The sequence below is a fragment of the Hypomesus transpacificus genome, chromosome 13, assembly GCF_021917145.1.
Source record: "Hypomesus transpacificus isolate Combined female chromosome 13, fHypTra1, whole genome shotgun sequence".
NCBI lineage: Eukaryota > Metazoa > Chordata > Actinopteri > Osmeriformes > Osmeridae > Hypomesus > Hypomesus transpacificus.
The window spans coordinates 10,766,207-10,793,345 of record NC_061072.1 but is presented as its reverse complement, the minus strand read 5'-3'; the positions used below and the strand labels follow the sequence as shown (position 1 = coordinate 10,793,345).

The following is a 27,139-nucleotide window of genomic DNA, read 5'->3' as shown; positions in this document are numbered from 1 at the left end:
CGTTTGCCGAGTCTTTAAGTGTTAATGATTATGTGTATTTTGTGCGCACGAGCCTACATACTGTCGCCCATGCACTGGGCGGCGGTATGTTCCTACTGTTGCAATAAATCAGTATTCCTATGCCGTTGGGTTGACAAATATGTACTTCCGGGTAGGCTTTCCAAGCCGAGATACACACGTGTGCAAATAATATTACATTTTCTTAGAATTGTATGATATACATACGTGTTTTTGTTACATATTTAAGGATAATATATTTTAGTGTTTGTATTTGTGGACTAAGATACCGTCTTTGATCATGGGCCCGGTAAGTAGTTCAGATACGAACGGAGCGTTAGTTATTTGTATTAGGCAACTCTATAAACAGCATGCCAATTGATATGATGTGACAGCTAGTTTAGACATTTTCAATAACTAAAGCTGAAATCAAATTCTTTCCAGATACAGTGTACAGTTAATAATTTTTAACGGACTGCTATTGTTGCCTCTTTTTTTACTAGCCCAAAAGCAAGAAGAGAAAGCCGAGTTTTCGTCGGCTGCTGAAGACCAGCAACGTAAAACTTGAGAACAAGCAAAAAAACAGGCAGTTCAAACAACAGAACACCGAGAAGAAACACCGCAAGGAACAGAAGAAGCTCCGCCAGGCCATCAAAGATGCGTCCCTGCGGACGCCACAGCCGCTGGAGCGTTACAAGAAGAGACCTGGTTTGTGGAAACTGAAATGCTCTCACTCCACATACGGATCTATTGCCCTGCGCGATTTCATTAGGGCCCTCCATCATTACCCTAAAATGAAAGATGGAATGCATGCACCTGCTGTGTTTGTTTTCATTTACCCGTGTTTTCTTCAACCCCCTCCAGAGGAAGAGGAAGATGAAGAGTTTGTGGAGTCCCTGCCCGTGGACATGATGGATGAGGATGACCTGGAGCAGATCAGGGAAATGGCCAAGAAAGCCTCATTCATCACCAGAGACCTGTCCTCCTGGTAACTAGCTCTACTGCAGGTCCCCAACATATCAAGTGATAAACATAAACACAATGCTGCCATCTGCACACACACACACACACACACACACACACACAAACTATGACATCTGCACACACGTGATGCTACAGTGTATCTGTACAGGCAATATCTCTACATAATGGCTCACATTTTATACAATAGTGTTTTTAGAACTAATCTTCAGAAGTGTATCTACAAATATATCTACATTAATTGTTTCCCTGTTGCCCCCCTCCTCTCCACAGTGGCCCTGTGCACGCCAAGAAACGCAAGTCGGAGCAGCAGCCGGAGAACTATGAGAAGATGCCTAGGAAGATGAACGTCATGGAGGAGAAAGAGGTCATCCACCTGCTTCCCCTCAAGAACAAGACGGGCCTCATTCCCCAGAGCATGGAGAAGCCAGGTGAGGAGAGCACACACAAGGCTGTGTAGCATGGGGGGGTTTGTCAGATCTGTGAACCGAACTGGACAGTCTTAACTGTGTTTTGCTACATCTTTTGGTAGCATGGAGACATAAGGACTGTTGGTTGTTGGTACATCTGACAGTTATTGTTTGACTTGCAGTCGTCCCAAAGAAAGAGGAGGAGGAGGAGGAAGAGGAAGACGTTCAGACAGGTTTGGAGCAGTTTGAAAACGGTAGGTACACCACCTCACACCAGAATAAGAACAAACACAAACTCCCTGTTGTGTGACAGCTGTTCACGTTGGTTATCTTAGTGAGCGATGAGCATGTTGTCTGATGCCCCTCCCCCTCAGAGGAGGAAACAGAAACGGGCCCCGCCCTCACCCCCCAGGAACAGGAAAAGCTCCGCGCTCAGAAACTGTCAGAAAGGAAGCTACGCATTGCTGGTCTGGGGTCAGCTATCCTGTCAGATCCCACCAATAGTGTAAGTAAGATGTGTGTGTGTGTGTTTTGCCATCTTCTTTGTAGGCTGTACTAACACGTGTGTGTGTGTGTGTGTGTACCATGCTAGATTAAGAAGCTAAAGGAGCTGCGCACCATGCTGTTGGAGACAGACCCGTACGTAGCTGTGACAGTCAGGAAGCTGGTCATGGTGTCTCTCATGGAGGTGTTCAAGGACATAGTCCCCTCCTACAGGATCCGACCCCTGACGGAGGCTGAGAAGACCACCAAGGTCACACACACACACACACACTTGTGACTTTCACGACATTGCATGTCAGAACGTCAATACAAATTACATTCAACATGTACATGTGCACACACGTACACATGTCGTCACACACACAAACGGGTTTCTCATCGTTTGTGTTGTGGTGACATGCAGGTGAAGAAGGAGACCCAGCAGCTCAGAGAGTTTGAGGAGGGATTGGTGAGCCAGTACAAGTTCTTCCTAGAGAACCTGGAGCAGACTGTCAAGGGTAGGCATACAGACACACACACTTCCAACACCAGCAAGCTAAAAGAAGCATAGACATCCTCTTCTCGAGAATCCGGTCAGTGTTGAAAAAAAGAGTGCGGTGGGTTCATGGTTGTTGTGGTTGGTCCCTGGCCGTGTCACCAGACTGGCAGCAGAGGAAGAGGAAGCGGAGTGACGCCGTGTCCCTGCAGTCCTACAAGGGGCTGGCAGAGGTGGCCATCCGCTGCATTTGTGAGCTTCTGGTCGCCATGGCGCACTTTAACTTCCACAACAACATCATCGTCATGGTGGTGCCCCTCATGAACAGCACCACCAGGAAGGTCAGTAGTGAGTCCTGAGGACTGCGGAGAACATTGTGTTGGTGTGTGGTGTCTGACTTTGCCTCGTTGTGTCTGTGCTGACCTGTGTTGCGTTGTGGTGCAGGTATCAGACATGTGCTGTGAGGCGGTCAGACAGCTCTTGAAGCAGGACAAGGTGGGTCAGGCCTCCCTCGGCGCTGTCAAGGTCATATCTGGCCTGATCAAGAGCAGGAACTATGAAGTCAGACCTGAGGTACATGTTTTCACCACACCCTCAAGACCTCTCCTTCAGGGTTTCTTTTCCGTAGCCCACAGTTAAATGACACCGTTAAAGACGCAAGATATTAAGTGAGTTGACATGTTCTCCTCTGGCCGCCCCCAGATGTTGAGGTCTCTCCTGTCTCTGAGGATAAAAGAAGTGGACTTAAAGAAGGACACAGAAGACACGGCCCCCAAGAAGAAGTTTATGAAGTACAAAGAGAAGCAGAAGCATCTGTCCAGGATGCAGAGGAAGGTGTGTGTGTATTTGTGTCTCTGTCTGTCTGTGTGTGTGTGTTTCCGCTGTTGCCCTTTGTGTGTTTGAGAAAGATGTATGACTCAAGTCTTCCTCCACAGTGGAAGAAGGCTGAAGAGAAGCTGGACAAGGAGCTTCTGGAGACGGAGGCCTCGGAGAGTAAAGAAAAGAAGATCAAGCTGGTGAGTGAAAGCTGTCCCACACAGGCCCTGTGTCCAGAGGGTCCAACCCCCTCACTCTCCTCCGACACACCAGTGGATTTGACATTTACTTACATTTCTTTCTCCTTTTTCCCCTTTGTATCCCCCTTCTCTCTCTCTCCTCCTCTCCCTCTGCTCAGCACACAGAGACTCTCAACATTGTGTTCCTGATCTACTTCAGGATACTGAAGAAAGCCCAGAAGTCTGTTCTGCTGCCCTCCGTTCTAGAAGGGCTGGCTAAGTAAGAAGCCATTTCTGCTTCTCTGAACAGGCTCCTACATGACACCAAGCATACGCCTGGGAAGCAGCTGGAACACAACCCTGGATTTAGTTCTGGAAGTTTGACCTCTTCTCCTCTCCGCAGGTTTGCTCACCTGATCAACCTGGAGTTCTTTGATGACCTGTTGAACGTTCTCCAAAGTCTGATCCAAGTAGGAGTAAGTACTTATCATCTAATGGGTTATGTCGAACTGCTATTGGCCGAAGTTATTCACTCTGATTTATGAATGGCTGATGGCTTCTCCTCTGTAGGATCTGACCTATCGTGAGAGCCTCCACTGCATCCAGACCTCCTTCAACATCCTCTCTGGACAAGGTCAGTGATTGGTTGATGGTGACGTCAACAGAGGAAGGCCTTTGTTCATGTACGTCTTCTAAACTCTTCTCTCTTAACCTGACAGGTGACGTCCTCAACATTGACCCTTTGAAGTTCTACACCAGCCTCTACAAGACTCTACTGAAGCTACATGCAGGTGAGGCTCCCTGGCATTCAAATACTCTCAAGGATTACACAAGCACTGAACTCTGAACCCTGCCCTAAAACCTTAATCCCAATCCTGTTGTTCTGGAGTTACAAACACCCCTCTCTCCCTTCCTGTCCAGGGGCGTCTAATGATGACATCAGAATCGTGCTTGACTGTCTGGATGTGATGCTGACCAGGCGCAGGAAACAGGTGACCCTGCAGCGAGCACAGGCATTCGTCAAGAGGCTGAGCACGCTCAGTCTGCACGCGCTGCCCAACGCCGCCGTGGGCATCCTGGCATCCAGCAGGAGCATCATACACGTAAGTCGAGTGTGTTTGAGCGATGAAATACATTGACGTGCAGATAGGTGTGGGTGTGTATGTGTGAGCGATGGTGTCAGAAACAGAAGTGTTTGTGAAGGAGAGACAAACGTGTGTGTGTGTGTGTGTGTCTGTGTGTCTTCTCTCTGGCCAGACATTCCCCAAGTGTGACGTCCTATTGGATAACGAGGCCCAGGGGAGTGGCGTGTTCCTGCCTGAGCTGGATGAACCCGAGTACTGCAACCCCCAAAGCACAGCCCTCTGGGAGCTACACATGCTCAAGGTAACACGCTCACATACAACCGAAAATGAAATGCTGTGTAGGTGTGATGTACAAGTGCTTCTAAACACGTGTGTGTTTTCCAGAGACACTACCACCCGGTGGTGCGGCGGTTTGCCTCTCACGTGGCCCTCGGGGCCCCCAGCGAAGGCTCCGGAGCGCTGCAAGTCCAGCTCAGCAGACGGTAAGAACCAGACAGACAACGCCTCGGTCAGACCCACCTGGCTCTTCACATGGAGCACTGGTGCGTGACAGTGGGGTTAGGGCCTGTAGAAGGGAGGCAGTCGTTAAACAGACGAGACACAAGGCAGTTCCGGTGTCTTTCGAACTTTGTTTATTACTGGGTCATCAACAGTTGGCACCAAGATCCACAACCAGTAGAATGTAATAACCCATAGTAACTGTTGTTCTCCAGGTCTCCAGCGGAGCTGTTTGACGACTACAGCGTTAAGGACATGACCTTCAACCCTCCAGTGGATTCCCCCTCCTCCAAAAAGAAGGTATGGCACGACACCTTCATCTGTCATAATCTTTCTCCATCGATCACACTGACTCGCTTCCCTCTAAAGTTGATCAAATTTGGCTGGAAATGACGTTCCTGTCAAGGGAATATGTTGATGAAGCTAGATTGGATCAGTGACACCCTGTGTGCCGTTGTGTTCCAGGAACACTTCACGATAGGAGCAGCTCTGCTGGACTCTCAGCTGAAGCTGCAGGTGGACCTGGCTCTGGCAGCAGAGACGGACCCCTCCTGCTTAGACTTCTCCTCAGCCCTCTCACAGACCTGCACATGACAGAACCCTCTTCCTGTCTGGACAGAATCCCTAAGCCTCACACACACACACACCATGCCTTGTAATTCATAACCAAATGAACTGTAAAATAAAATACATTTGAATTCCTTTTAGTTTGGTGCTCTTCACTTTCTTGTTGCTGCCAGTGTTCAACTATTTTGACTGGACACAAGTCAAGCTGGTAAGTATTTAAACTTTAAATAGAGTTTGAACGGTGAAGCTCTTCGGTTGTGGAATCTTTTGGTACCTCACGATTCGATTCTTAAGGTCGCGGTTTTTATCAAATTTCGATTCAATATATGCTTACATAATAAAAAAATTCAGGTTGCTCAAATTCGAGTAAAAAATTCAATTGTAAAAAATGTGAGTTAAAAAAATCTGACCTTATATAATTCCATACCCACCCCTACTCTTTGGTAATGACACTGACTTTAGTTGAAGAACCTGGTAATGTTATGTACAGAACAACAGTGACACTAGAACTCCTTAAAACGCTTTGTCATTGGTTCAGCTGTTTGTGTTGTGCAATGGTGAGAGTGATTCACGAAGAGTATGCCTAAATATAAAAGACAATCAAGATGAATAACTATAACATTTAATATGATCATAAGAGAGGACAATTACCCATTTAAATAGTTCAAATAAATAGACACTAGTCTACTGAAGTCACAGGTCGTAAACAGGATGTGGATAGAACTGTACATTCATCACCGGGAAAGAAATACAAAGACATGTTCAACTAGATTAGCTTATAGCTTGAACTATATTAACTGGATAAAATGAATAAACCAATTTCTTAAAACTTTACAAAAAACTTAAAGGTTGAATTTGTAAGCAAAGTTGATACAAGGAATCACAAACATTGAAAGGCCACTCTGTACAGCGATCAATAAACTAGCAAACATTTACTGGATATTAACGTATATTTTTGTCAAAACAAGTAAATATGTTTTATTTAAACCACAATAATAGGTTGTGTACTGTATGTAGAGTTTCCTCTCCTGCCATTTGAAATAAATTAAAACCTAAACAGCTTTTCTATTGGCAGAAAACACATAAGGGCTTTATACACACAATGATAAAGCAGCCAACCAGGGCTACACAATGAAATAAATAACATTCACATATATACACACAAATCTCTACAAACAAGCTTCAGGAACAGAGGAGAAAAGAAGATGAAAAAAGACATGGACCATTCATAAGGATCGGAAGATGTGACTTCATTATTGCAAGGACTTACATGGTGTAATTCAGTCCTTTCATAAAATAATAGTTTATATTATTTCAAATCCAAAGTAGTGTCTTAAGCCAAATACAATAATCATATGATGCCTTCATCTCTGGACAGGTTGAAAAACTAATGTCCTGAGTACGTTGAAGTGTTCCTCTCTTGCAGTACCAGAAACAGCCTGAAGGGGAGCACTGTAGTACAGCGTAAAGTAATCAGAAATGCCAAACCTTAGTGCTTTCAAAAAAGAATATGAACTAAATGTTGCTCATCAAGAAATACATGTTTCGCTAATAAATATAATGAAGGGAAACAATAAAAAGATTCACTAACAATCCTTTGAAAGTTAATGATCAGACTACAGTATATTAATATTTTTAATATAACATAAAAAATGTGATATGAGTAACAATATCAGTGTCAAAATCAACAACCCCTGAACTGGCTTTTAGTTTTCTGCTACAACCAAGGACAATGACTACATGATAATCCATGACATGTAGGGACTGAGAAATACATCACATGATTCTTGTAGTTATGCTGGCTGGTATTAGCACATTTCTAAACAGAACTCATGTTAAGTCTCAGGGAGACAATAGAATTCCAACTAAATATCACCTCAACTCCATTTCCACATCTATCTCACTGAAACACCATTACTATCCCAAAAAAGTATAATTGCAGTCAAAAGATGCGCTGATAGAAAATACTTATGGACCATTACAGTAAAAATGAATGACATAAACAAAGTGCAAAACACTTGACCGAAACAGTTAATCAATACACAACTATTATTTTTTTGAAATTACAGTACTGTGAAGACAGGGTCACATGTAGAAGAATCAAACAAGCCAGCTTGTTGGCCAACTTCACCATGCCCTAGTCCTGACCAGGACAAGAGAGGGACAGAGAGAAGGATGGAGGCTAAACACCCTCTCTACTCCACTCGTTTTATCCCTTGACTAAATTATCTGGCTTCAATATGGCCGCTTACCACCAGACCACACCACATCGCTGTCACATAGACCTGCATGGATGTGGCCAAACATTTGTTTTGACCTCCAAGCTCTTTTTTAAACTCACTCTAGCTTACAAGGCTAACCCCAAAGGGAGGCACTCCCGTTATGGAGATCCCATTCAAAAATTAACCAGGCTGGGCTACGCTAGGATAGCTGCTTCTAGATCATATCCTCCATGCAGCCTGCGTCAGGATGTCCAATCCTGCAGGTGGGGAACCTGCTAACCACCACCAGGGCCAGCCGTCTCAATCAAAGACTTGCCACTCCTTCCAAGTTGCTTATCTCTCAGACAGGCAGCCAATCGGAAATCCAGACCTATAGGCAGAATCCTGTCCTCCACTCAGGTGAGGGGGTTAGGCGAGGAGAGAATCCTCAGGAGTGTTCAGGAACACTGTAGGTGCTCTGTGGTTGGTTAGTTAGGAGGAAGGGGCGTGAGTCCAGGATTCATTTGTGGATCTTCCAGTTCCTGAGGAGGGGGAGAGACCAGGGGGGAGGGGTCAGAGAGGTGGGGTCATCCCCCAGGAGTCCCCCCTCCGCCACCCACGCCTTCAGTCCCATTGAGAGAGACCCTGGAGGGGAGAGGAGAGAGACCCAGTCAAGAGGGAGATGGGGGGGGGGGGGGGGTACTAAATAACACCAGTTAGTACATCACAACCAAGATGCTGTTTTAACCACTACACACACTGGGAAGTGCTAACCTCATTAAGCCCATCACCAGTGAATGAATGAACAGATGCTGTTACACATGTCACACGTCATAGATGCATGTTATGGAGACTCAGAACACTTCAGGACACCTTAAATGACAGGACACCATGTCCTCCTTTTCCCATAGGCGACTCCCCAGAATGGCCCTGAGGTCATGACCTCATCCTTTGATACAGTACACAGTCTCAACACTGAGGTCCTTGGAGAATATGAACAAAGTGAGTCGAGTCACAGAGAGCGACAGGTCAGACGGCAGAAAGACGGAAAGAGAGGAAGAGACACGGAGGGAGAGAGAGCATGGTTAGGGGTGTGAGTGTCAGCGTACCTGGGGGAGCCTCCATGCCCACAGGGGGCAGTGCGAGGCAAGCTCACTCATGGAGGGTCTCAGTCAGTGACACACAGCATGCCGCCCTCTCATCCTTACTGTGGGCGGAGCTCTCCTGGCTCGCCGTGGCTAGCGTCAGGCTGCCCGCCCCCCCGCTCGTCACGCTCCTGCTGCGACTGGTCAGCTTTTTCAGCTCGCTGGCGAACGACATCCCCTTCCTCTTGTCCTCACGCACCATCTAAGAAAGGAGGCACACACACACACGTATATATATATGAGCTTTGTGGTGCGTTTGTTTGTGAAACTCATCCTATATATGGGACACTTCAAGTGCGTTTGTGTGTGTGTCTGAGTTCACTACCTGTTCCTTGAGCTTGAGGATGAACTTGCCCGCCCCCCTCCAACGACTCTGGGCCTGAAAGACACACTCGTGGTCCAATAGGATGCGCTGGAGGGGCTTGGGCGCTGACGACTTCTTAGAGCCAACCTCCTTAGCAACTTCCTCCATTAGAACGTAGTCACTGGGGTTGGGGTTGTGGAGGATACTGCATGAGTACTTAGCTTTGCTTAGTGTCTGAAAATATGAGGAAAAGAGGGGACACATTCAATTAAACTGTTTTATTTTGCATTGCCAGAGGGAATCTATAGTGTTTTTTCTTTTTTATATAGCTGTCTGAGAGCACTGGATTCAATTCAATCTAGCATCTGAGATATTAACCAATCACATGCAGTGGTGTTCTCTGGCTACCAATCACAGGACCTGTGTCCCTCCCGCTCACCTGCTGGATGATGTCCTGGGCCGTGCTGTAGCGAGGAGCCTTGATCACAGTGTGAGGCTGCTCCGGGGAAACGTCATGCACCTGGACGAAGAAGGTGTCGTCCTCTCCACCTCCTCCTCCCACACTCACCTCCTCCACTCCCTCCATCACTGTGTTCTTCTCATTCAGCTTCTGTCAACACAACCCAACACACACAGGATTGAATCCCATCCAGGTAACATATTGTTCGTGACCACAAGAGGACGCCTTAAAAGAGAATCTCACTTCAGCGCTAATATCCTCTGAAAATACACAATATCTAAGCCAATGGAGTTCAATGGTATGGATTATTGAGGCAGCCTACCTCTTCCCTGGTCTTGAGGCAAAGCCTGCCCAAGTAGCCTTCCTCTGGCGGCCAGCTGTTCACCCGCCTGACCACCTCTTCCTCGGGAGCTAGGGGGCGCAGCTGAGCACATCGCCCTTTACACAAAGGCACCTTCTCCTCACACAGGAAGTAGTCACTAGTACTTCCTGTAGATGACGATATCTGAAGAGGTAGAAGAGAGAGGGTGTTCATTGGTTGACAGAAGTCATCGATTGGAGACCGAGGAAAATGGTGTGTATGTGTGTGTGATGGCTGACCGTATCTAATAGCTGTTTGGCAGTGGTCTGCTTGTTCACAGACAGCACAGTGAAAGGTGTAGGTCCTGGTACACCATGTACTGTGATCCTGTGCTGCTCTGCTGCTCTCCGCTCCTCTGAACTAAACAACTAGAGGGTACAGATGCATTTGCATTTAGATTTTATCACCTACAAGGCGCAATGTATTTACCTCTGGTTATAATACACAAGTAAACAGAGAGCCGAGAGGCGTCTAGTGTTAGTCTGACCATGGCTGAGCACAGGGCGCCCCCTGATGGACTCTCCTCGATCCGGCGGCTGTAGATGAACAGGCTGGACACCTCCAGAGGCTCGTTGTGCTGGGTCCTCAGCTGGATGTGCCTGTAGCCTAGAACAGTCCCAGAAACACCAGGGTTAAACACCTGGAGCCAGGAGCCACAGAGCCACATCCGAACAAATAGCACCACAGTCCTGTGGTTCACCAGTTACCAGCGTGCACCACATAGACTTGGGCCTTACCGCTGGGTTCGATTTTTTGCATTAAAGAACGAACAGCACCAAGCCTTCGTGCATTTTCAGTGTCGGATCATTACGGGAATTGAACCCCGACCCTGCCAGCGAGCGGCAGCCCACCTGGTTTGAGAGCGAGCAGGGGCAGGGTCCTCTGCGCGGTGGTCTGGGAGCTGTTGTTCTCCACCACGGCGATCCTTACGAAGCACATCTCCTGGAAGTGAACGGAGAACAGGAAGGGCTCGCTCCACATGGGGTTGAGGGTGTTGCGGTGGATGGGCTTGGTGCGGAAGTGACAGCTGTCCACGGGCATGCCCAGGACATCCACCTCCACACACGGGCTGCCCGCACTGTTGCCCGGGCACACGTTCTGACCAGACATGATCTAGAGCACAAGGGGGGGAGAACTCATCAGTCCATTCGTCCATGTCTGTCTGTGTGTGTGTGTGTGTCTGTCTGCCTGCCTGCCTGCCTGCCTGCCTGCCTGCTTGCCTACCTGCCTGCATGTCTGTCTGTCTGTCTGTCTGTCTGTCTGCCTGTCTGCCTGCCTGCCTGTCTGTCTGTCTGCCTGCCTGTCTGTCTGTCTGTCTGTCTGTCTGTCTGTCTGCCTGCCTGCTTGCCTACCTGCCTGCATGTCTGTCTGTCTGTCTGTCTGCCTGCCTGCCTGCCTGCCTGCCTGCCTGCCTGCCTGCCTGCCTGCCTGCCTGCCTGCCTGCCTACCTGCCTGCATGTCTGTCTGTCTGTCTGCCTGCCTGCCTGCCTGCCTGCCTGTCTGCCTGCCTGCCTGTCTGTCTGCCTGCCTGCCTGCCTGCCTGCCTGCCTGTCTGCCTGTCTGTCTGTCTGTCTGTCTGTCTGTCTGTCTGCCTGTCTGTCTGCTCTCGTTCACTGGCCCATGTGATTTACTGGCTGCTGTTTACCACTGCCAGCTAGAGGACAGCATGAACACCATGAAGATATCAAAACACTGTTCTAAAGGGGCCACATGGGACTGATTTAAACGCGAGAGATGGTGTGTGCCTGTGTCTTGGAGTAAGTGTGTGTGAGTGTGTGTTGTGTTTGTGTGTGGCGCGTGTGTGTGCTCACCGTGAGAGAGTACACGGTGGGGTGCATGCTCTCCATGTCCCTCTCGAGAGGGCAGAGCTGTTGGTAGAGGGGACAGCTGCGGTCCCACAACACCTGGGGCTTCAGGACGTAGCCACAGCCCCCGTTAGCCTCGAACAGCGCCGTGTTCAGCTGCATGGACTGGTCTACACAGAGGGAGGGAGAAAGAAGGAAAACGTAGAGAAAGAAAAAAGGAAGAAAGGAAGGATAGAGAGAGAGAGAAAGAAAACTGTCAGCTGGATGATCTCCATCCCAAATCCTTGGTTCAGAACCCTGAAAGGTGGGAAGATTTGATATCTGACAGAGTTATAAGACATGGAAGAACCCCCCCTTAATAGCATCCTGTGTTTCACCGGCTTATCTCACATTCCTCCTCTCTGTTTGTGAGAAGAAGGGCTGGCTCGGCCCAGTGGAAAAACCAATCATCTTGCATAACAACTCCAGAACTTTCTACATGTGTGTCTGAAAGACAAAACTCTGAAGCATCTCTGTCACATCTTGACTGCGGAGGAGCCAAAGGTCAGCGCGGGTCGAGGTTTAAATCAAACACACCCTTGGGCCGAGACAGGATCTGCTTGACTTCCAGAGGGCAGGGCACTGAGGTGAAACGGAGCACTTTTTACTTGCCAAAACCCAGTCTGACCTCAGAGTTGTCCCTGGCGCAGGGTCAGATGCAAACCTGCTCTCCCCACTCTTGGACCCTGCATATTAATGAACACCCCCCCTCCTCCCCCTCCTCCTCCAGCTCCCTGTCTCACCATCTGTCTGGTAGTTGAGCGCCACCAGCTGGATGCCATGCAGCCAGAAGGGCAGGGGGTTGGGGTTGGCCGAGTCGATGCGCGTGGCGGCTGGGTAGGTCCTGAGGAGCTGGCAGGTGGTGTGCTGAATCAGCTTCTGGGAGTAACGGCGGCACAGACGCTTGGCTGCGTTCTCGTTGACGGAGGAGATGTGGTAGCACTTTGGAGTGCGGATTATGGCACTCAAGGAGGTGCTGGGGTTGAGGACGGGCGACGTCTGCTCCTCCCAGCTCAGGCGCTGGCCCTCGGCGCCACCTGGAGGGAAGGAGGACCAACAGCAGGGGGCAGAAGAGAGCGACAGTCAAATGGGTCGACTTTACGGCTGGAGTCGGAGAGGTCAGAAGCTATGTGAGGTCCTATATATATCCCCATCACGATCCACACAAAACACAAGTGTGTCAAAGTACTATTTACCAAAACTCTGCATCCTCAATCATGTTTGGGAATTCCCCTAGTCTCTTATAATGCAGTTCTCAGCCTTTTACAACAGCACATTTAGAGCTACATTTGACCAAAACAATACAGCCAATACAACATTCAGCCCGCACTTACAGTAGTGAGAGAGGAATTTTCTGAATGGAAAAGTTAACAGGCTTGTTCCCATGGAAAGAGGGTTGTGAGGGGGTCCTCGTCTATGTGGGTGTCCTGTCCTCTCAGGTCAGGTCGTGAGATCCATTAACACACACACACACACACACCCCTACGTACCCTTCCCTTGGGTCCGACCCTGAGATCCCGCCTCCCCGGGGGTGCAGCGACCAGGAGCCGTGCCAAATATGGACTTCCTGCTCTTCCCTCTGTCTTTCCCTCTCCCAGAGCCCGAAGGGGAGAGCGTGGACAGGCCTGTTTCCCACACACACACACACAGAGAGAGAGAACTGTTGTAAGGCCAGGGAATTGGGGAGACATCCCTTCTCTTCATCTTCCCTCCTCCTCTTGCCTGTTTGTTCTGGCTTTGCTTGGGGGGATAATGCCCCTAGCTAGCAGATGTGCACCTGATTCAAATTTACCACCAATTTATAGGCCAGCTTTATTCCACTGAACTTTGATTCAAACTGAACTTTGATGTTTATCTCTCACGATTGGAAAACCACTAGAATAGTTCACAATATTCCTGAAGATAAGCAGCAGGGGGAGGGGGGGGCTGAGGGGGGGGGTGGTTGTGGTGGTTACCCGGGAACTTGACGGCCTGGCAGTAGATAATGAGGTCGGAGAGCTCCTGGGCGATCTGGCGACTCTCCTTCTTGTTGTGAGGGAGGTAGAACTCTTCTCCCAGCTCCATGTCAAACACCTGGACAGAGGAGGGGCAGAGACACATGGATACTTAAATCCCTGTTTCAACTTCTTTTCAACCTTCTCCCCCATTTTAATCCTTGAAAAGACTACAGTTGGCCTCCTCTTCTTCGGAGGTTTGGCCTTCACTGGCCAGCTAAGCTATTACTTGGCACAGTGGTCTATGTTCAAAGGGCGGAGGAGGCAGGTACCTTTCCTTTGCTCTGGGTGGCGCTGTCTGCTTTCTTCAACCTCTTGGGCATCTCATCACAGGGGGGGTCCTCCTTGTCACCTGAGGACTTTGCATCAGGCTTGTCCTCAAGGATGTTGTCTGAGGGAGTATCAAAAGAGTTCTAGAAACGCTCAGAAAATGTCCTTCTTTCCTAGAACACTTCCTTCCCACTCCACTCTCTCATCATGAAGTCAACTAAACACTAATGGATCCAGCTGGGCACTGGGAAGGAAATATGTTTTTTACTCCATATCTTTCACACTTTCTATGTATGTGTTTACAGAGTAAGGGAGAAAGGAAGGAAGGATAAATAAACTAAAGGTACACAGGAATTTGAAGAGAGACGGAGTGAGGGGGGGGTAACAGATTTGTTTAGAGTAGACCATGGTCACCTTATAGTCACTTATGTAAGCACATCCCTCGCTCATCGCCATTCTTCTGTCTCTGCTAGCACAAATCAATCAGCAGTGGAATGATAATCGATGTCAGCTAGCAAGGCCATAGAAAGTATTTCTTGATTGGACAATAGTTTCTACTCTCCCACACATATTCAAGCGAACATACTCACACACCCACCACAACATGCACACACACACACACACACACACACATCATAATAACTTAGGAATGCTACAGATTGTTGTCAATCAATTCAGCCAGTCTTTTATCTTGACTGTGCTAGAATCATGTCTGCTCAGTGTCCTGCTCAAAGAATGGCAAATTCCAAATCCCTCCCTTAACTGAGGGTACTGAAAAGAACTTGACCTCCGAGTCTCTTCCCCCGAGAGACAGTCAGCCAGCCGAACGTGTGTGTGTGTGTGTGTGTGTGTGTGTGTGTGTGTGGAGAGAGAGGGGCAAAACGGGGCCTGAGAAACCAGATGGTTTTGTTTGGGTTCTGGGCCGAGCCTACGCCACCAAGGTCACGGCAGCTTGTCAGAACACAGAGAGTCTGCATGGGCGGAGGGGAGGGGGTGATGTGTTTACAGTACACTGGTTCCTGTGTCTGTGTGCATGTGTAGTAACAACACTCGTCCTACTGGATCATTAACCAAAACACACATTGTGTTGCTCAGTATCCTCCTCAGAGCACCCAAACACACATTTCAGTCATGCTAGCTAGGAAGCAGGCACACCACCGGCACACCACTAGCACACCACCCAGAACACCACCAGCACAGTACTGCACAGACGAAGCAAGCTTGAAGGTTTTCGTAGGAATTTGAGCTCAATACTTACTGCAGACTCTTCAATGACCAAATCTTACCTTTTGCTTATGTGTCATTGATTAATTAAATGTTTTTGCCACAGGGATATAGCAAACTAGCACACACATGCTGGATGGCAGGGGGCAGGGAACTAAGGGGGTCAGAGTTAAGGTGAGGGGGGTGGAGGGGGGTCAGGGCTGGGGTGAGAGGGCTGTGAGGAGGGCTCAGCATGGGGCAGTAGCAGGGCAGTTGTGGTGGAGGTTTACCTTCATGGCAGTAAGAGTAAGAGGCTGTGGAGGCCGTAAGGACGTCGGCTAGAGAGAACAGGAAAAGGAGCAGGAAGACAAGACATGGGTATCAAGAGAGGAGAGGGGAAGTACACAGGAACATGTACCAGAGGGGCTTGACTTGGGTTAAAAAGACAGGAACTTTGAAAGGTGTTAGGAGAAAGGCCAGAATAACAAAAGTTCCCCCAAAACAGTACCAACGTTCAGTCATTCCCATCCATCATCATTAAGAGTTTCAACTTGGAAAAAAACTTCAGACCTTTAAACTTTAACCACTGAGGAACATTCTACCTCAGTCCTACTGTGGCAGTGTGTGTTGTGTGTGTGTGTGCAGGCTCGTAGATCTTTCTCTGCTCACCATCAGAAAGAGATTCATAGTCGTAGTCATACTCGTCTTCCTCCTCTTCCTCATCCTCGTTGGCATGGTTGCCAGGGGAGCTTCCCCCCGGTGTCCCGTTGCTAGCCTGGGCCTGCATGTGTGCCAGCTGGTGAGCCTGAGGAATAGTGTTGACAGACATTTTCAATTAACTGGATCTGTGAGTGTGTGTATGTGTCTGTGTTTGAGCAAGACAGTTTGTGTCTGAGTGTGTGTGTGTACGTCTGCGTGTGTGAGAGACGGTGCATGTTTGCGCGTTTGTGAGAGAGCGTGTGTGAGCCCGGACCTTCTGCTTGAGGATGTCTACAGGGGCCTGGTGGGCCTTCAGCTTCTTGTTCTTCAGGAGGATCTTGCCCCGGAGCTGGAGGGGCGAGGGGAGCAGAGGGTCATCTGAGAAGTCGCTCTCAAACAGGAACCTGGTCACCAGACGCTCCCCGAAGACCGCCTTCAAAACAACACCAACACAGAAGGAGGGATAAACAAACAAACATGTCCACGATGGCAGAGGACCAGAGGATCTGTATCAGTCTTAGTGGTGAATCCGTCAAGGGAACAGCATCTCTGAGAGGTTCTCAGAGTTTTCAGCTCCCCTGTGATTCAGATTGAAGCCTGAGCTAGCCTTATTGAATTTTGACAATGCTATTACTCAAGACACTTGTGTCGGTCTGACCAACGGAAGTTATGGTTATGAACATTGTCTACCTTAAAGATTTCGGCCATCTTGCGTTGCTGGGGGAGGGAGCAGTGGTTTTCAATGGACAGGATGACGGGCATGTCGGAGCAGAGGAACGCGGCGCGGTTCACAGCCTCCACCACATCCTAAAGGATCATGGGAGACAACAGCAGAGAAAGGCAGTTGTTTATAAAATGTGACTTTTGAAGTTTATGTTTATGGTCAGATGCATTTGACTGTGAAATAGCACCCTTATGATGCTGATTCCATAACAGACTCTAACTGGCATGAAATACAGGCAGTTATTTATTTTTATTCCAAGCTGAGATGACATAAGAACAATAGTGTTGTTATGTAGCAGAGTAATGAGAAGAATAAATACTATTCCTATTACTCAACTATTCCTACTAACTAAGGGAATCTTTCTAGTGTAATAACATTCGAGGGACTATTGTCAATGTGCACTAACCTTGAAGGGGATCTTGGTAGTGAGGGTGTGTCCATGGTAGATGATAGGCATCCCATCATCTCCATCCCAACAGTCCAGCTCCACACTCCGGCAGCCTTGTAGCAGCACCTAGGCAACCACACACACAGTTAGAGAAGCCCGTTAAAACGCACCACACGTCGAACCTCTCGGAGAGGAAACCATTGTTTCTCTCCGCGTCTCGGACTGTGTATCTAACCTGACTGTAGAGCTCCACAGAGGATTCCCCCTTCAGCTGGTGCCCAGTCAGGTAGGTGTTGTGGGAGGACTCGATGTAGTAGTATGACATGGGGTACTGGAGCTCCTCCACCTTCACCTGAGACTCCTCGTTCCTCGAGGCAAAGTTATCCTTGTCCATCAGAAACCTGGGAGAGGAGGGGGGCAGGAGGAGGGGTCAGGTTCCTCACATGCGGTGAATACGTTTACCTCTCGGAAGGTTGATGTGGTTGTCGTTTTGTAACAGTTCCTCACAAGACAGGACATTTGAAATGGGAAAGTAAGGCAGTGAAATTCTGTACCTGGCAAATCCCTCAAAGGACATCCAACCCATTTGACGCATGCTTGCGGATGGCTCAAATTTCTGGAGTCAACAAGCAGACAACAAGGTAGTCACAGATCCATGTAATCAACTGCACAATTACAAATTTATCTCTGCAGTCCATCCATCCATCCATCCTTCCATCCTTCCTACCTGGATGATGCTGAGAATCTCGTCATACGTCAGGTGTTCTCTCTGACAGTTGACCAGGAAGTCGTTGAGCTGGGGGATAGCCAATCCCAGCACACCTAGCGAGGCGTTCTCCACACCAGTGCCGTTGGTGACGATGCTGGCCGCCGCGATGGCGTCGGAGATCTGCTTCTGGTTTTCGGACATCTGCTGGCGCGTCCTGATAAACAGTCCTAGGTCCGAACCATTACGAGTCAGCAGGTCTGGAGAGGGAGTGATATCAGAACAGGATGAACAGGAGAGGGAAAGGGGATTCTAAGGACACAAAGGAAAGAGAGAGAGAGAGAGAGAGAGGAAGGGGGGGAGAGAGAGAGAGAGAGAGAGAGAGAGAGAGAGAGAGAGAGAGAGAGAGAGAGAGAGAGAGAGACGAAGGGGGGGAGAGAGAGAGGAAGGGGGGGAGAGAGAGAGGAAGGGGGGGAGAGAGAGAGGAAGGGGGGGGGGGGGGAAGAGAGAGGAAGGGGGTGAGAGAGAGAGGAAGGGGGGGGGGGGAGAGAGACAGAGAGATGAAGTGAAGGCAGAAACAGTAGCAGAGTTGGCTACAGACCCAGGTCTGGCTGCAGGCCTGTGTCCTTGTCATCGATGTGGAGGCTGGTGTAGAGAGGAGCAGACTCGGGGCCTGAGCGACTGCAGGGTACTGCGTGGGTGTCAAACAACTCCTTCAGGTCCTTCCTGCTCCGAATGCTGCACAGATCCCACAGTCAAAAGAAGTCATTAACATGTGTCTGCAGCTGTGGCGCCACAACCTTGAGAATAATGTGGTTTCTGAAAGCTTTGATAGAGATCCTGAATAGATTCATCATAGGCTATATGCAGGGTATATTTCATTCTGCCAGGCCTGACGCATACTACAGACTGCATGTGTTACAAAACATGAGCTATTGATTAGCTTTCTATAGGCGTTCCTATTGTGGAGTCCTGACATAAAGAGTGATGCGTATATAGACTATGTCCTCTCTACCTGAAGGACTTGAAGAGCTCGACAAACTCAATGAAGCTCATGGTGCTGTCCGAGATCATGAGGTTCTGGAAGCCCTTGAAGCAGCCTTTCCCTCGGCCGTGCCAACTCTTGCTGCTCCACGCTCTGCACATCAGTTATTGATTGACTTCATTGAATTCATTAAATCTATTCAACAATCAGGCAAATGCGGTTCGGTTTTCAGAAAAAAAACTAAACAAATTAACAAATTGCATAAAAATGCTTGTGCAATACATATGTCTGTTGGACCGAGTTTAAACACACGACTCCCTTGGTAAGACAATACCAGCTGTACTAAGTTTAGTCCATCTTCCCTGGTAACCATCCCCCGCCTGCAGTCTTACCCTGGCTGGGCCTTGGAGCTGCCCGGCAGGATGGGAGAGGAGTGGGGGCGGGAGGTGCTGGTGCTCCCCATGCTGGAGGAGGACGAGGAGGAGGACGAGGAGGAAGAGGCGGAGGACGTCAGGGAGGTAGGGGCCTTACTGGTGGAGAGGGGGAAGGGTCCGGGAAAGCCCAGGGGACAGCCCTCTACACACACACACACACACATACACGGGTCAGATTCATAAAGGAGCTGAGATCAAACTAAAGATGGTGAATTTCAAACAAAACAGACATTTTAACAACCTGATGTCTCATTGGTTTTACAGTAAAGTCTTTGAAATGTAAACCTTGGCAGTGGAGCAACATCCCTGTGTGTGTGTGTGTGTGTGTGTGTGTGTGTGTGTGTGTGTGTGTGTGTGTGTGTGTGTGTGTGTGTGTGTGTGTGATCAGGACCTGGCTCCTCCTGGTCTATGCTGTCTGAAAGGTCCAGTCCGTTCCGACCCAGGCTCTCCTTACAGCTCCGAGTCTTCCTGGAGATCATCTCATCATCAGTAGCATCTCCACTGTCTGCCTGTGGACCAACACACACACACACACACACACACACACAAATCAATACCAATGCCCCTCTTTACTCTAGGATGATACAAAATATAACTGGGCCACAAGATAGTGCTGTTCTGTCTAGTATGCCTCGTGACCTGAGGTGCTTACCCTGATGGGAGCCTTCTTCTTCTTCTTGGTGTTGGTATTTATACCCAGGGGGCTGTTCTTCTGGGCACCAGCCCTCTCCGAACCACCTGCGCCCATGTTCCACCGACGCCCACCGAACAGCTCGATGGCCTGGGCCAGGGTGGGGCCCTCGAACCTCCCCTCCTCCTGGACAGACACACAGATACACAATGTTGATATAGTCACAAACACAAATGCACAAACAGGTACCACCCCTAACCCTATTTAGTCCTAACCCTAGCCCTGACGGAGAGCCCTACCTGGTACAGGCTAACGTACTGTCTCCTAAGCCAGGTCAGTCTCTGGTCGGGGAACTTTTTCAGCTTCCTCATGGCACTAACTAGCTCAGACAAGCCCTCGTAAAGCATGCGGGTCGTGTGATTGGGCGCCATGAAGTGCAGAAGGCGGTTGTCGGTGGTGGAGAGGCCGTACAGCAGGCTCAGGCCGTTCTCCTCGCAGGTCATGTGACTCAGCTTGTTCTGCAGACACACGGAGTGAACGTCCACCCCGGAGTGGCCGAGGAACACCGCCTGGAGGAGCATGGAGAGTTAGATCTCACAGTTTGACCCTGTTGCAAGAAAGCGCAAGTTTATGAAAGGATATTTGTAGAAAAGTAAGTAACAAAGGTCCAAGGCCTTTCACTACCTTCACCACTCCCAGGTCCAGCAGCCCCTCTGCCAGCCCACTGACCACTGGCTGTCCCAGGGCTGGGGACTCCGGGGGGGAAGGGCCTCCACTCTGTGGCTTGGCCCAGGTCAGGGTGACATTGTCTGGCTGTAGCCTGAGCAGACAGCGGGCGGTCAGGTGGCTCTCCTGGTCATAGTGGATGACGGTGGCCCCCTGCAGGAGAAACTGGTGCACGTCCGGCTGGAGGGACAGCACGTACCAGGGGATGAGCTCAGTGCTGTGGCTGAAGGCCTGATGGGTCTCCTCAGTGCCCTGGAACTCCACCTCCATCTTCCCATGAGGATCTGCCAGGTCCCCCTCCGAGTCAGACAGGTCCCCCACCACAAACCTGGTTTGGAAAGGAAGGGATGTGACATAGCGAAGTGGAAGGAGGCAGATGGAGATAAGAGGGAATAAGAAAGAAGAGAAAGGGGGGGTGACATAAGGAAGGGTGGAGGGAAGGAGGAAAAGAAATAGGAGAAAGGGAGAAGAGGTGATGAGTTTCGGGCAGCAATTGGTCTTCAGCGTTAGAATTTCCCCTTCCAAGCTGCATGTATTCATCACCACCGCCTGCCTATTGAAAGTTAGCGAGTTATCATTCAACGTAGTTTCTGCAGCCCCGTAGCATCATGTTATTGTCTTTTCAAATACAGATTCATTCAGTAGCATTGGAATTGGAACAGATTGTTACAGCAAGGCACCCATGCAATTGTATTTGCAAGGCAACACCTACAATTAAAGCAATGCAAGTTTTTTAAGGACAAGTCAATTAGTGTCAGCTTCCACACAGCAGTCTTCTGGCAACTTACAAAACACGGTTTGAGTCTGATGTACTCCTGAAAGAGTGGGAGCTAAAGGAGGAAGGGAGGAAAAATGAGGAGAAAGGTCAGGATACCATTGAAGACAGATGAGAAGGGGAGGAATGAGATTCTGAGAGTTGTGCCGTTAGATCTTATCTTTCCCCACTAAACCTTTGACAAATGACTACTTCTACAGGAAAGCAGAAAGTACAGAGCCAAAATGGCGTAATTCCGGCCTCTTCAACCTCCAAAATGGATTCAGTAATTCTACAATGTGTCATCAACGTCCGTGTTGTGAGGACTAGCAGAGCTTCCTTCCTGTCTGCACAGGAAACTGGAATGTGTTATCCTGTACTATTATCAGCTACCCTAGCTAGGTGTTTATTTGAGCCCATTATCCAATCCAGTAAGTTCTATTTTCCGGAGCCAGAAGGAATTTGGAACACAAGAAAGAAGAGATGTGAAAAGTCACAGTGTAAACACATACCACCTCTAGACAAGCCGCAACATGAGATGATCTGGAAAATGTTTCGGGTTTCAGTGTTTTTCAGACCGATACGATCTCTTATTAATTTGCAACAAAAACCTTTTCTCAAGTAGATACCCAAACAAATGGGCAATTTTGTCATCTTGCCATTTATTTCAGCTCGTTTCATAACGGAAGCATAATTTGAGTGTCAACAGCAACTGACACACTTGTGCAGGACAGAACGTTCAGTCAGGAGACCCATGGTGATAGAATTAGAACTATATGCTAACCCCTGCTGTCTCTCTGACAGAGGAACACGGTTGGGTCTGTCGTTGCCAAGGGGATAGAAAGTGTACCCCGTTTTCTAACCCAGGTCTGGCAGTTATAAAGCCCTCATGTCCCTTTAGAATGCCTGAGTGCCCGAGTCTCCCCCAGTGTCAGCACACAGGCAGAGAAAGGACTTGATTTTCATACTTTTATACTTAACGTACGTAATGACAGCAATTCAGTGGAGGCTGTTTGAAAGCATTTAGAGTGAAAAGATTTTCAGGCAGGCACTGTGCGATTTGTGTGATTGACGACTCTCTTGAAGGACAAATTTCCTTCAAAAGGATGAAGGCTTATCCAATATTTTCTGATAAAAACAATAAAATATGCTTTTGTACATTTTTGCACGAGAGCGGCATTAAGGACACAAACAGATGAACTCTAACCAACAAAAACTACACTCACAAAGTTGCTTAGTGACGGACTACTGATCAAGTCTGTTACACTGTCAGACTGGTACAGGTGCGGTACTCACTGGCGCTTGTTCCTGTCCCGGAAAGAATTCTTGCGGGACGCTACGCCATCTTTTAGAGGCGTTTCCTCCCCTTCTTCCGCCTCCAGGCTGCGGTTGCAGCTTCGAATGATCTGCAGGATGTTGCTGACAGTCGCTTCCTTTTCCTGGGTGTGCAGCCCATCTGGCCCCACCCTCTGCAGGAAGTGCTGCTGGCCGCTGTAGTCTGTTACGAACTACAAATACAAAGTTGTCAAGGTTCAAAAACACATTAAGGAATTATAGTATATGTATGTGTGAACTAATGTGTTTCTACCTCCAGCGAGTCATCGTTGTGATCGCTGGGTGGGCGCAGACTGATGATGCTGGCGGTTCCGTCCAGCGCATCGCTCAGCTCCTTCAGGAAGACGCCACAGAACGGCACTACTTTGCACCCTGGGATATTGAGTGCGCGGGTCACCACTTTCTTGTACTCGGAGGAGGACTCATGCTGCGCCATGGCGTCCTTCAGACTCCGCATGGTCTCAATGTCCCCCTGGTCCATGAACTGCCACATCTTCAGAACCTTACGAGACCTGGGGACAGGGAGGACAATTCACAGCACGTTAGACCATTACATCCTGCATCTATCTCCAATCAGTTCTTAAGTTTGATATTGTTTTGATGCATCTTTGTGTGAATGTGGTTATGTGTACACACGTGTGTATGCGCGCAGCCCTACCTAAGCCCAGCCAGGAACTCCATGACGGCGTTGTAGTTGCCCGTGTTCCAACAGCACTTGGCCACATGGACCAGGTAGGAAAACACCTCTCTCTTCTCCTCCATGGAGCCAGCTGTCAGCACCAGCCAGGTCACCCACGAGCTCACCTGTGAGCACATCACCAACAGGGTTACATCATCGTAGCATCACCATTACCAAACACTGTCAACGACACCATCAGTATCAGAGGAAGGTCCAGTGTAAGTCACTTGCTGTAGTACCTCTCAGAGTTGCAACATGATTCATTGGACGCCAGGACACACCTGTCTCTGACTCAGCCACAGTGAGCAGCACGGGGAACGAGGTTGCAGGAGTTAATGTTTTACACACCATGGACACGGACATGATTGATCATGAGCCAGTTAGTGTCGTTTCTCTGTGTGTGGACATGAAGAAGACAGCGCATCTCACTGAAATGGAATGACCTCAACATATACCCCTGGAACAATCTTGACTCTAGTAGTTCTCAAAATGAGTCATGGCACTCTTTCACGCCATCATGGAACTGCCTAGAAAATAAGAACTGATGTCAGTTCCAAGGTCAAACTACTTTATTCACCACTGGATGTCACAGATCCAAGAAAAATGTCACTGTCATGTCCCGATTAAACCTCCCCTGGCTGAAACAATGGGAGTTGAATAAACTGTTCCACAGGCAGTTGATAGATCAGTTCCTACTGTGGATGGGTGTGCGCATTTGTGTGTGTGTTGGTGGGGCTGATCTGGGCCTCTGGTAGGATCAGGGGGGAGAGAGGATCTCCTCATTCTCCTATCATCTCTGCTACATTCCCGCTCTCAATTCCAGGTCTACAGTTACACACAGAGAGACAAGCCAGCAGGCCACAGGCTTAACCCCCACAGACATAGACAAACATACATCCCACAGATCCATTTGCTGGGTTATGTGAGGCCTGGGGGGCGATTCATAGACACTAAATAAAGCGACATGACAATCACAGAAACAAAGATCAGAGATCAGACCGCAGCCCCCAGTTTCTGAGAAGGAATGGGAAAGAGATGGACAGACAGCCAGGAGATGAGGAACCGACCAAACACAGCCTTCTATCTCAGGGGTGTCTAGAATATCATGTCCTGGATGACATCATCGTTCAGTATCCCCCCGATTTGAACAAGGGCCTGTGTTCCATTAGTGTCTGTCTCTCAACATCTTAACCATTCTGACTGGGGAGGTCTGTGGCTTGGCGACGGGGCACTCTTTAAAGCCCTGCAAGACGGCGCAGATCAGAGAGACCAGACCAGAGAGACCAGAGCAGAGCAGAGCGCATACTTGGCACAGCTTTTGATATTCCAGATAGCTGGCTTTCTCTAGGTGAACTTGATAATGAGAGATCACTGAGTCCACAGATACAGAACACCCCAGTGCCTGTCTATGGTACTATACTAGTCCAGTACACCCCAGTACCTGTCTATCGTACTATGCTAGTCCAGTACACCCCAGTACCTGTCTATGGTACTATACTAGTCCAGTACACCACAGTACCTGTCTATGGTATTATACTAGTCCAGTACACCACAGTACCTGTCTATGGTACTATACTAGTCCAGTACACCACAGTACCTGTCTATGGTACTATACTAGTCCAGTACACCACAGTACCTGTCTATGGTTTATACTAGTCCAGTACACCACAGTACCTGTCTATGGTTTATACTAGTCCAGTACACCACAGTACCTGTCTATGTTGAGTCTCACACGGCAGGTTAGGAGGTTAGGTTATATAATCCCAGACGTAATCCTGTCCATTGAACACGATATGTAAACATGATACCTTTACAAGGTAGTTACATACCGTAGAAGAGAAATGAATGGAATATAAATTCCTGCTGGCGTATTTGATTTGACCGCAGATCAAACAAGTACATCATTTTAAAAGGACATCTGATCTCCTGTCTGTCTGTGTGTGTGTGTGTGTCTGTGTGTGGGTGTGTGTGGGTGTGTGTGTTCACTCCCTAGCACGATGGGGGTCAGTCTCGCCTTGATGTGTGTGTTGCATAATTAAGGTTGACAGAGAGTTATTCCAAACTCAACACATGGACACGTGGTGTTTGTCAGACCTAACTGCTTCAGACAGTCATGTGGGATCAAACTGTTGAACATGTCCATAGCTATAGGTCTCATTCACGGCTCAAAGCCAAAAGCCTCAAGGTAAACTGTATAAACTGCATAACTGTGCTCCAGTTTGGTGAAATGGGACACAGCAAAAGCCCACATCACCTATGATCCTGAGGGGGTGCGATCACTGTGTCTCTGAAGGGAACAGTCATTAACTCTGGGTTCATATGCCCAAATATGGCTAGGATGCACATTTTGGAAAAATAAACCTTTTCTTTTTTCCTTTCTCTCTCTTTCTCTTTCTCCTTCTGACTAAATGAGAACCAGCTGATGCGGAGGCATGCGACTTAAAGATGACATCATCATTTCCACCCTCCGGCCGCATGGCTCCTTGCCTCTCTTTCTCCAGCCGGCCAACACGTTTTTTCTTCATTGTTTATCCTCAAAGTCAATCAGCGTAGGATCGGTCAGAGAGTCCTGGCAGTGCGTGAAACTCGACACTAACTCACAGAGCTCTGTGAAACAGGCTGGCAGAGACGGGCCAAATACAGCCTGCCACACACACAGGTCAATCCTGAGAGGGAGAAACACTCCATGCTTAAGATGCCTCCCAGATTAGAAGGAAGTCTTTCTGTGGTTGTCTCTAACATGAGGGCTGGTGGATGATCAGCAGGTGATGATAAGCCCCAGCAGAATGTCATAGACGTATCCTGATCAGGACTGTTACATGAATCTGATTCAGTGCTAAGCCCTAAGACTACCAGCTTTGAGGGAGGTTTGGGATGGTTTAAATCTCAAACTTAACATAATCAACTGGAATCAGAACTAACCTAATCCACGTCGATCCAATCAAACCGAATCAAAGAAAAAAAAAACGGAATCACCTCGTTGAAGCGGGTGACCAGGTCCTCGACGGCGTTGCGCCGGGCATTCTGGGTGGGCATGGTGGGGGCGGAGAGCGAGGCCTTCAGGTTGGGATGGCGTCGCCCCCCAGAGGGCTCGGGGCTGCCCAGGTCGTGGGTCAGGAAGCAGAGGTAGTCGAGGGGGAAGACGCGGCGGTACAGCCGCTGCTCCTGGTCCGTCAGGATGGCGGCGATCTCCTCCGGGAACTGGACCAGGTGACGCAGGTCCGCCAGCTCCTTACTGATGCCCGTCACGCTGGGAGGGAGGGTGCTGACGGAGCTTGCCATGCTGCTGCACAGCTGGCGTTCTGGGAGAGGGGACAGACAGAAAGGTTAGAAAGACATGTTAAAAGACAGAGTTGAAGAAACACTGTGATAAAACAGCCTGAAACCCTGGTTCAGAACCCTGATGGGCCACCCCACATCGCCAATACCGGGGCAGTACTGGATAAAGCGAACACACACACAGATAATCCTGTTTGGCTTTCTGAATGAGACATTAACCTCTGTTTGTGTGACTGTGTAACTCCACTCCATCCACCAGTGCATGGGTAAACTCCTCTCCATTTTATTGATTGCCGTTTCCAGGTCTCACACTGAGATATTGATCTATTGAGCATGGGAGCCTGACCAAGAAGTAAACAGCTATATATCAACAAGGAGGTGTTTAGGAGAGCTAAATGAAGATGACAGAGGAGGTGTCAGACCAGTAAGATCCTTATTTATATAAGGATTAAGTGACCATGACTGCATGTGTGTAGGGGTGATCATGCTGTGTGTTACTGTATGT

General features: G+C 48.7%; 2 protein-coding genes across 6 annotated transcripts in view; one reads left to right on the top strand and one right to left on the bottom strand.

Moving 5' to 3' along the window:
• Positions 1-132: 132 nt before the first annotated feature.
• On the top strand, positions 133-6,020 carry noc3l (NOC3-like DNA replication regulator). Its single transcript, XM_047033144.1, has 21 exons — positions 133-307; positions 501-705; positions 862-985; positions 1,252-1,409; positions 1,571-1,642; positions 1,763-1,893; positions 1,981-2,142; positions 2,296-2,389; positions 2,533-2,708; positions 2,812-2,940; positions 3,070-3,201; positions 3,303-3,383; positions 3,542-3,642; positions 3,766-3,838; positions 3,933-3,996; positions 4,082-4,153; positions 4,284-4,465; positions 4,620-4,748; positions 4,832-4,929; positions 5,161-5,245; positions 5,411-6,020. Exons 1-21 carry the CDS (start codon positions 299-301, stop codon positions 5,537-5,539), a joined length of 2,406 nt encoding a protein of 801 aa, XP_046889100.1. The 5' UTR covers positions 133-298; the 3' UTR covers positions 5,540-6,020.
• A 92-nt stretch (positions 6,021-6,112) lies between these two features.
• Positions 6,113-27,139, bottom strand: part of plce1 (phospholipase C, epsilon 1) — a 51,073-nt gene continuing 30,046 nt past the window's right edge. For 2 of the 5 annotated variants that reach the window (XM_047033139.1, XM_047033140.1), the window contains 33 exons: positions 26,332-26,657; positions 23,335-23,480; positions 22,930-23,188; positions 22,638-22,849; positions 21,376-21,417; positions 20,546-20,915; positions 20,161-20,430; positions 19,883-20,047; positions 19,622-19,739; positions 19,189-19,372; positions 18,827-18,949; positions 18,413-18,549; positions 17,833-18,071; positions 17,660-17,721; positions 17,341-17,506; positions 17,124-17,231; positions 16,684-16,800; positions 16,268-16,426; positions 15,964-16,099; positions 15,585-15,632; positions 14,094-14,212; positions 13,783-13,900; positions 13,318-13,452; positions 12,571-12,864; positions 11,795-11,958; positions 10,835-11,096; positions 10,471-10,589; positions 10,223-10,351; positions 9,945-10,127; positions 9,602-9,772; positions 9,184-9,396; positions 8,823-9,060; positions 6,113-8,358 (listed from right to left, as the gene is read on the bottom strand). In XM_047033139.1, coding sequence (XP_046889095.1) covers positions 8,866-9,060; positions 9,184-9,396; positions 9,602-9,772; positions 9,945-10,127; positions 10,223-10,351; positions 10,471-10,589; positions 10,835-11,096; positions 11,795-11,958; positions 12,571-12,864; positions 13,318-13,452; positions 13,783-13,900; positions 14,094-14,212; positions 15,585-15,632; positions 15,964-16,099; positions 16,268-16,426; positions 16,684-16,800; positions 17,124-17,231; positions 17,341-17,506; positions 17,660-17,721; positions 17,833-18,071; positions 18,413-18,549; positions 18,827-18,949; positions 19,189-19,372; positions 19,622-19,739; positions 19,883-20,047; positions 20,161-20,430; positions 20,546-20,915; positions 21,376-21,417; positions 22,638-22,849; positions 22,930-23,188; positions 23,335-23,480; positions 26,332-26,657 — 5,489 coding nt within the window. In that variant the 3' untranslated portion in view covers positions 6,113-8,358; positions 8,823-8,865. The remainder of the gene's footprint in view (positions 8,359-8,822; positions 9,061-9,183; positions 9,397-9,601; positions 9,773-9,944; positions 10,128-10,222; positions 10,352-10,470; positions 10,590-10,834; positions 11,097-11,794; positions 11,959-12,570; positions 12,865-13,317; positions 13,453-13,782; positions 13,901-14,093; positions 14,213-15,584; positions 15,633-15,963; positions 16,100-16,267; positions 16,427-16,683; positions 16,801-17,123; positions 17,232-17,340; positions 17,507-17,659; positions 17,722-17,832; positions 18,072-18,412; positions 18,550-18,826; positions 18,950-19,188; positions 19,373-19,621; positions 19,740-19,882; positions 20,048-20,160; positions 20,431-20,545; positions 20,916-21,375; positions 21,418-22,637; positions 22,850-22,929; positions 23,189-23,334; positions 23,481-26,331; positions 26,658-27,139) is intronic. The other 3 variants (XM_047033142.1, XM_047033141.1, XM_047033143.1) reach the window with 3 other exon arrangements.